At 36.1% G+C, this 9,394-nt stretch overlaps 1 protein-coding gene and 1 pseudogene across 1 annotated transcript; one reads left to right on the top strand and one right to left on the bottom strand.

Annotated features, from left to right (window-relative positions):
* The first annotated feature begins 3,475 nt into the window (after positions 1-3,475).
* LOC145642587 (UPF0481 protein At3g47200-like) lies at positions 3,476-4,907 on the top strand. Its single transcript, XM_081693783.1, has 2 exons — positions 3,476-4,453; positions 4,545-4,907. Exons 1-2 carry the CDS (start codon positions 3,476-3,478, stop codon positions 4,905-4,907), a joined length of 1,341 nt encoding a protein of 446 aa, XP_081549909.1.
* Positions 4,908-6,013: 1,106 nt separating this feature from the next.
* LOC145642586 (secreted RxLR effector protein 161 pseudogene) lies at positions 6,014-6,634 on the bottom strand (annotated as a pseudogene).
* Positions 6,635-9,394: the final 2,760 nt, after the last annotated feature.

Genomic DNA, 9,394 nt, shown 5'->3' with positions numbered 1-9,394 from the left:
CAATTATACAAATAGGAGGAGAAAGAAAAGGGACAAATAAAACAGATATTGCATTAAAATTAAATTTTTTTAAAAAAATAGAAGTGGAACCATGTGAGAAGAGAGATATATAATAATGACCCTAAAAAGAAAAAAATGATGCACTTATAAATTTAAATGGGGAAAGTTAAAGCATTCTTACCCATAAAAAGCAACATGCATATGTTAAACCATCATATTCCTAAACAACGCATGTAAGTGTCTCACATTTATAAAATTTGAGAGAGTTATCATTTTATAAGACTTAAGATTGTATGGTTTTGCGATGAAACCCTCTTGGGCTAATAAAGTAGACTCTCTTTCTTGGTGATATGCGTGACTCAAGCCTTTGTATTAACATGGTATCAGAGTCGTGCCCAAAGTTTGGGATTTAGGACTTTAGGCTAAAGAGTAACTTCATGTGAGAGGAAATACTTCTCCTATTGGCATATGATTTTGCGATAGGTTTCTTTAGACTTGTAAAATTAGACTTTCTCTATTGATGAAGGGCACATGTAACACCCCAATAATTCTCTCTTAAAACCTGTAAATACCCTGAACAAAATCCAATAGAATTACTGGCGTGCTACCGCCACGTGTTCAAACGTTAAGGCTATATCAGAAATTAGCAGCGGAAAAACTAACTCAGTTATAAATGAGTTTCAAAACCAACAAATAAACCAAATTAAGTGTTACAAGTTGGAACCATTAAGGCCCTTATTCAAAATCCAAACTAGAAATATTATAAAAATAAAACCAAGTTTAAATAAATTCAAACTTGCAAAAGAAAATAAACTGCGAACAATAACTAACTCTCCGCTCAAAATCCCACAACCCTGATTTAGATGCTGCATGTGTAAGAACCTATGGTTAATCTGCTCCCTAATATTACAAGTGTAAAAATTTGATCGTCACAGGGTCATTGAAAAGCGAAGGTCATGACCAAAGAAGACACACACGAAAGCACGCAATCATCAAAGCTGAGTATAAACAAGCTGAGAAACCAATAAGTAATCCATAACATTGCATGCTACTAATAATCAATCATCATGCATCATTAAATTATAGACTCAACACACGACTCAATTATCAATTTTATTAAGTCTTCACTAGTTGATAGTAGCTAACTTATTTATTTATTTCACTAGTTGATAGTTGATAGTCTTCACAACCCATGCTCCATTTGGAACATCAATAAAAGAAAAATCTCATGCCTCCTTTCGGAAACATTAATAAACATCTAACGACCACGGGCGCGACTCCGTGACCCTAGTTAGTATGAGATCTCACCTAACTCCTAGTTTTGAAAAATATTTGAAATAAGAGACTCGTAGATCAGACGGCCTCGAGAAAAGTACACGGCTAATACCCCGTGTACCCCAACCCCTGATTGTCATTATTCCAGAAGTGCACCAATCCAGAGTTTTATTGCTCATCCATCTTGCACTTTACGTGATTTACAGGTTTAGACTTGGTGATGATTCATATGCAAACAATACAAACATTCCAAACACAATTCAATCAAACAAGGCAAGTTTCCAATTTCAATTCTTGATTTATTAGTGACAAACAACATTTATTATTTATTCCTTTACTACCTCGGTGTATAAACACCTTAAGTGCATAAGGCACCCAAAAACCTTAACCTCGTCTTATAAGACTTGAATTCTTTCTTTACTCATCCTGTTTGCATAATCATGAATGAGTAATAAATTAATCTTTACACCAATCACATACCTTTGCCTCTAAACGCACCTTGCATAATTAGAGCGCAAATAATACTTGCAATATAAAATAGTGTTGTTGACTAATATCTCCCTTATATTGGTCCTGTTTTCTTAATCTGGTACTCCGTATTAATTTAACTTAATTACTTAAACTATTGTAGTTGAGCTGTTGAAATTATAAATAAATGAGAGGGGAAATTATAATACTACATTTACACTAGGGGGCGTTTGGTATAAATTCCGTAAACGGAATGGAAATGATTCATATAAATAACGGAAAGGGTAAAGATACACATTACCTTTGATATATATGTTTGGTATCTTTATGGAATGGAAAAAAATTAAGGAATTTATGATTGAGGAGAGAAACACATATTGTTGATCCACTAGTTAGATAAGGGTAACAACTTGGGGGATTTTGTTACCCTTTGGTTACTTATAACTCATACCAAACTAATAGAAATGGAAACACTTATTTGTTTACATTTCCTATATTACAAATTTTCATACCAAACATCCCCTAATTTGTATTCAATCCATTGAAAAACATATTGTATTGTATAGGCTTAAAGCAACATATGTATATATATATAGCAAAACTAAGCAAAAAGTTAGGAACATGCATGATCTCACGATCATTAATCCAATACTACTTTATGACTCTACTGATACAAACTTATAACTTGGGATACCATATTCCTTTACATTAGGAATTAACTAACCACTAATAATTTAAAGCAAATATTCCATCACACAGTACCCTTAATAATTTAAGGCAGGCTCTCAATGAAGTTAAATTATTATTTTCATGGATTAAAATTTATTGTCATCTATTCATTATTCCCGTCAAAAAAATATATATTATTGTTCTTTAAAGCATTTATTTAACTAAATCTATACTTTTTTTAAAAATTAAATCTTGCTTTTTTGTTGAAGTAACTATTTTACTAATTTAATCATATTTTAATTATATTTTTTTTTAAGTAACTATTTTCCTCTGTTTTCTTTTAGATGCAATACACACTTTTTCATGGTATTTAAGAAATGTGGGGTTTACATGATATAATACACTTTAAAATGGGATGAGTGGTTGTTAGGAGTGTAATTTAATGGGTCATGTGCTTATAGTAAGGGAAATAGTATAGTTTTCCTTAAAGTAACTTTCCTTTTATAGTGTGTTGCAAGTGTTGTAACATTTTCTTTTTAGGGAAGTGTTCCAAGTAAAAGATAACGGAGGAAGTATTTACTAATTTTCTTCTCTTTTTACTGTGTACTATCAATGCATTACTTTACTAGTTGCATATTAGTAAAACATATGACAATTAAATATTGATAGCTATTTATTTAGACGAATTAAGTAAAACCCAATATGGTTACATCATGCTCTATATATTGAGAGTAATATAAAAGACTTATCTAAAAAAAAAGGGCGGACTAATATTTTTTAATGGGGAAAATAATATTGCCTTAGTCCCACCATTTTTTTATTTTTTATTTATATTAAATCAACCCCCAAACTTAAAACTACTCTTAAAATTTTCCAATTGAGGTGAATTGAATTTGATGAAAGATTGAAATGTATAAAAACTACGAGTATTAGGTGAAGCATATGTTATCATTTCTGTGCTTCGTATGTATGTTGGGGATTTGAAAAGTCTACTCCATGTAGTGATTACGTTCAATACTTAATAATAAAGTAGACATATACTTACATTATACAATTAATACAGATGGAAAACAACACTCTACAAATTGAAATAACAGAGCAACATGAAAAGAACGGGGTGGTAACTTCAATGCATAACAAGCTGGACTCCTTGAATGTTTCTTTTAGCAAGAATTGGTGCATTTATAAAGTTCCTAAATATATGTTAAAGGGGCATGAATACTTTTATCAGCCTTTATTGATGTCAATTGGTCCCGTATTCTATAAAGATCCAAAACTAGAACCCATGCAAAAAGTTAAATGGATTTACTTGAATAGCTTCCTTCGACATCCCAACAATGCTAGTCAAAGCTTGAATCCTTACATTGAATATGTAAGGGGTAAGGAAGAGGAAATCCGCAAATGTTATGAGCAAGAGTTTAAGCTCTCTAGCGACGAGTTTGTTAAAATGATAGTGCTTGATGTTGTATTCCTGATCTACTATTTCATGAGCAGAACTTTTGCCGAGTTTAATGAACCTTTAGATGGGAATAATTTAAAAGCAAAAATGTCTGAACTGTTTGATGATTTATTTCGGTTGGAGAACCAAATTCCATACTTTGTTCTCAAGGGAATCTTTGATATAGCATTTGGTAACATCTACAGACCTATTACTCTTATTAAAGCTACTCTTAGAATCATAGTCAATTATAGTAATATCTCCGGAATTAAGGCTATTGAGAGTATTATTAAGAGTAAAAAAATCACAGATGAAACAAGCATTCAACATTTGGTGGATCTCCAAAGGATGTGTTGTTGCCTTTCTTTGAGCACACCATTGCGCAACCAATCAAATACAAATCCAACAACCGATTCAGATTCATACATACACAAGGCAGTGTCTTTGATCTGTCCGCCATCATTATGTAATAGGCTGTGTAAGCGTCATCTCAAGACGGAAACTGGTGATGAGCATTTTATTAATCGTCTTTGTTACACTGCCAAGCAACTATTTGACGCAGGAGTCACATTTGTGGCAGGTGAAACTGAGAATCCACTTGATGTAACATTTGCTAACGGGATACTCACGATTTCGAAATTAATTATATGATGACACAGAATCTCACCTGCGGAACTTGGTTTATTTTGAACAGTGCCATTATTGCGGAGATTCTTACTTCACTAATTATATTTTCTTCCTTGATGACTTGATAGACACCGTGGATGACGTGCAAGTGTTAGTTAAAAACAAAATTTTGAGTAATCATCTTGGAAGTGATGATGATGTTGTAAAGCTTTTCAACAATATTGCCAAAAATGTGCTGACATCATACGAGGTTTACTCCAATGTCAGCAATGCTCTGAATCGCTACGCTTCAAAACGTCGGAATCGATGGATGGCTATTTTAAGGAGCAAATACTTCAATCATCCATGGACAATTTTGTCAGTGATCGCTGCAATCACACTTTTTGTGCTTACTCTTTTACAGACTATTGCAGCTTTCATCTACAAGTAGTCCGAGTGCCAATGCTGAATGTTTTGAAGATTCTTGCTGATGTTGTCATGTCAGCTACTGCTATGAAATCAGACACATGAATCATATTCACGGTGTTGAGGTTTTTTTTTTCTTTTCTTTTTTTTTTTCAAGATGCAACCTAGCTACTTTATGTAAATTTGATATTAGATCGTAATTGTAACTTAATGTTGTATTTTGTTGTTGGTAATAATCCATTAATGCAATGTTAAATGCCTTCAATTCAGAGATTAGTGACATATGATATTGTTTACGTAATTTTATTATACTAACACGTTTCGAGTCTTTAAACATATCAAGTTGCAATCTTTCTATCTTGAAACACAATATCTAAAGAAGTTCTACTTGAAGTTTTACGTGATTTTTCTTTTCTTGCACTGGATCTAAAAACCTTACTTTTTGTTAGGGTGCAATTTGTTGCTGTTTGAAAGAATTATGAACCTTAATTTTGTGATTTAAGATCCATATCAAACCAAATCGAACCAGAAACAGCCCAAATTTCAGTCTACACAAAATGTATATCTTCCCATAATTGAAATTGCTATGAACCACAAGTGACTTTCTTTTCATTCTCCGTACTTGAAGAGTTTTTGGAACCTTGTAAGGCCTCCCGTTTGTTTGATTCAAATTAATTTGATGCGACATTCCTCCAATCCGTAAGTTTTTGTTAGCCCACATTAGTATTCTCAACTCACAACCACCTTTGTAAGGACTCCAATTTAATTATTTGATTCAAATTAATTTGATATATATGACATTCCTCCAATTCAAAACTACCCACAATAATTGTATTTTCTGACAATATTATGATTCAATAGCTTGCCTTTCTCATTCATAGATTATCATATTTATACAAGAAGACCTTGAGCCCCAAGGAACAATCTATCTTAAACTAGGAAACACAATAATATTCTTTCCTAAGATAAGATTATATAATATCTAGCAAATATATCAAATATATCTTGCCTAACAATAATATATTGTAGATTCTATCATATATTTCCTAACACCCCCCCTCAAGTTGGAGCACTTGGATCAAAGATGCCCAACTTGCTAAGAAGGTAATCAAATTGAGGCTTTCCTAAGGCCTATGTAAAAATATCCGCTAGTTGCTCATTGGTGCGCACATGATGTGGAATTATTAGACCATCTTGTATAGCATCACGGACAAAGTGACAATCGACTTCAATGTGTTTTGTACGCTCATGAAAAACCGGGTTTTGTGCAATATGAATGGTCGCTTGACTATCACAAAAAATAGGTATAGCACGAGGATGTTGCACGCCCAAGCTTAAGAGTAGCCCTTTCAGCCACTTCATTTCCATAGTGATGGCGCACATGGACCTATATTCGGACTCTCCAGAAGAAGTGGCCACCGTTGGTTGTTTCTTGCATTTCCAAGCAATAGGCGAGTGGCCCAAGAAGACCAGCCAACCCGAGACAGAGCGGCGCGTAATGGGACACGCTGCCCAATCCGCATCACACCACCCTTCAAGTGTGAGATCACCATCAGCACGCAGTAAAATTCCTTGGCCTGGTGTACTTTTCAAGTACCTTACAACACGAATTGCAGCCTCCCAGTGTACTTGTTGCGGTGCCTGCATAAATTGGGAGAGAACATGAACCGCATACGTCAAGTCTGGTCGTGTAACAGCCAAGTAGACTAAACGACCGACCAACCTTCGATATGGCTCCAGGTGAGCAAGCATAGGGCCGGAAGCACACCCCAAATTGTGATTTTGCTAGATTGGTGTCATGGCCGGTTTTGACCCCAATAGGCCACTTTCGGAGATGATATCAAGAGCATACTTGCGTTGACACAAAAATAAACCGGTACTACTCCTTGCTACCTCAATCCTAAGGAAGTATTTGAGAACACCTAAGTCCTTCATATGAAAACAATTGCTCAAATAATTTTTAAACAATTGCAAGGCCATAGAATTGTTCCCTGCCACAATTAGATCATCCACATAAACAAGAACATTAAGTTGCACCGACCCCTTTGTGTAAGTGAATAGGGAGTAATCTGAGTATGATTGCGTAAAACCATACTTTTTCAAGGCCGACGTCAATTTAGCAAACCAACATCTAGGAGCTTGCTTGAGGCCATATAAAGATTTCCGAAGGCGGCAAACAAGACCCGGCTCGTCAGTGGTGAAACCCGGGGGAAGTTTCATGTAGACTTCCTCATTTAAATCACCATGAAGGAATGCATTGTGAACATCCATTTGATGCAATTCCCAATTTTTAGAGGCGGCAATGGCAAGGAATGCGCGGACCGTGGTCATCTTGATCACCGGAGCAAAAGTTTCATCATAATCTATGCCTTCGGTTTGATGATTTCCAATGACAACTAATCTTGCTTTCAATCTCTCAATGCTTCCATCAGAGTTGTACTTAATTTTGTACAACCATTGACTTCCAAGAGCCTTCTTCCCAGGAGGTAATTTTTCCAAGGTCCACATGCCATTGGACTCCAAGGCACGCATTTCTTCTTTCATGGCCATCTTCCAACCATGGTCTTGCATTGCTTCTTTAAAAGATCGTGGCTCCTTCCCACCTGTTAAAGCTGCAACAAAATTTCGGTGTTTTGCAGAAAACTTATCACAACTAACATAATGTGCTATAGGATACAGCATACCTGAGGGAGGAATAGCAATTGGGTTGAGTGATGCCTTGGATGGACTATTTCGAGCTACATGAGTATGAGTGACAAAATCTCTATATTTAGAGTTTGCATATTTCGGATGGTGACCACGCCCCATTAGCTCGGGTGCCGTGGTGTCCTCCCCCCTGCTGTCCATACTGCTGGCGTGTCATGGATAGCCGTGGCAAGGCTATGTGGCGGGGAGGTGGGTTGCGGCAGTGAGTGAGGGGTGTGGGCAGTCGGTGGATGCTGCATAGTCTGCCCCTCATCACTGCCAAATAGGAGTAAAAGACTCCATATTGTCTTCCATATTTATTGTAGCATTCATACCATCTGTAGCTATATCAATATTGGTGATTTCGGCATCCAAATAAGGATATACATCCTAAAAAAAAACACACATCACGGGAGACAAAAAATTCCTTTTTATCCAAGTCAGATAAATACCATCCTTTCTTCCCAAAAGGGTACCCACAAATATACATTTACGATTACGGCTTGCAAATTTATCCCCTTTCGCCCTTTTGTTATGAGCAAAACACAAAGAACCAAACACTCGTAATTCATTAAATAAAGGTGGGGTGCCAAACAACATTTCATACGGTGTTTTATTGCCTAATAGTACCGGAGGTGTGCGATTTATTATATGAGCCGCCGCAAGTGCACACTCCCCTCCAAAAGTATATTGGTAACCCCCCCTGAAATCGAAGGGCACGAGCAACATTGAGAATGTGTTGATGTTTTCTCTCTACCCTCCCATTTTGTTGAGGTGTACCCACACAAGAAGTTTGAAACAGGATACCTTGGGCTATAAAATAATTTTTCAAGCAAAAGAATTCGGCACCATTACTACGAACAATTTTTATTTTCTGTGAAAATTGCCTATCAATCATGGCAATAAAGGACATAAATATTTTAAAAACTTCAGTTTTATCAACCAATAAATATATACATACGGCACGAGAGTAATCATCTACCAAAGTCAGAAAATAATGTGCACCACAAGAAGAAGGTTCGGTATAAGGCCCCATAAATCACAATGCACTATTTCAAAAATACGGGAAGCTTTATTATCACTCATAGGAAATTTGTCTCTAGTGTGTTTAGAACGATGACACACTTCACAGTCTTTATTTAAATGAGCACTAGAATTACTAAGAAAAGGAAGTAATTTTACAACTTTTTCAGAAGGATGTCCCAACCGTTTGTGCCACAGTTTCAAGGTGTCTTCAACCGAAATAGTCGCAATAGAAGCCTCTTCCCGAAGATAGTATATCCATCCTTGAGATCACCCGTTCCAATCACCTCCCTCGTGCGTTAGTCCTGTATAGTACATATATTAGAGTTAGTTATGACTTCACAATTATTAGTAGAGCACAATTGTGAAACCGAAATCAAGTTACTATTTAATTAATTTAGGAACAAAAAGCACATTGTGAAGGATTATTTTGTCTGTTAGTTTTACAAATCCTTCATTCATGGCAATCACACTAGTACCATCTGGAAGACCCACATTACATGAAGGAACATCACGAACGTCCAATAAACAAGAGAAATCACCGGTGACGTGGTGAGAACATCTGGTGTCAATAATCCACTTACCATTCAAGCAGTGAGAAGGGGGTGACGCATTACCCATAACAGCCATGACGGCTTGCCACTGCTCGGGAGTGAGGTGCGGAAATTGAGAGGAAGCCGAGGCAGTGGTGAATGACGGCACAACAGTTGGTGGAGTTGCATTTGCTTTTACAGGGGTGCTTTTGCCACGAGCAGTCCCACGAGAATCCTCCTTCGATCCGTATTTTTCAATATACCATGGGGG

This window comes from Chenopodium album, chromosome 8, assembly GCF_948465745.1.
Source record: "Chenopodium album chromosome 8, dcCheAlbu1.1, whole genome shotgun sequence".
NCBI classification, from domain to species: domain Eukaryota; kingdom Viridiplantae; phylum Streptophyta; class Magnoliopsida; order Caryophyllales; family Amaranthaceae; genus Chenopodium; species Chenopodium album.
This window is presented reverse-complemented; position numbering and strand designations above follow the sequence as displayed.

Excerpts from the sequence above, each read along its gene's own strand:
- LOC145642587 (XM_081693783.1), top strand. The coding sequence starts at position 3,476 with ATGGAAAACAACACTCTACAAATTGAAATAACAGAGCAACATGAAAAG. Across the intron at positions 4,454-4,544 it reads AAACTGAGAATCCACTTGAT|TGCCATTATTGCGGAGATTC; the intron begins GTAACATTTGCT and ends TATTTTGAACAG.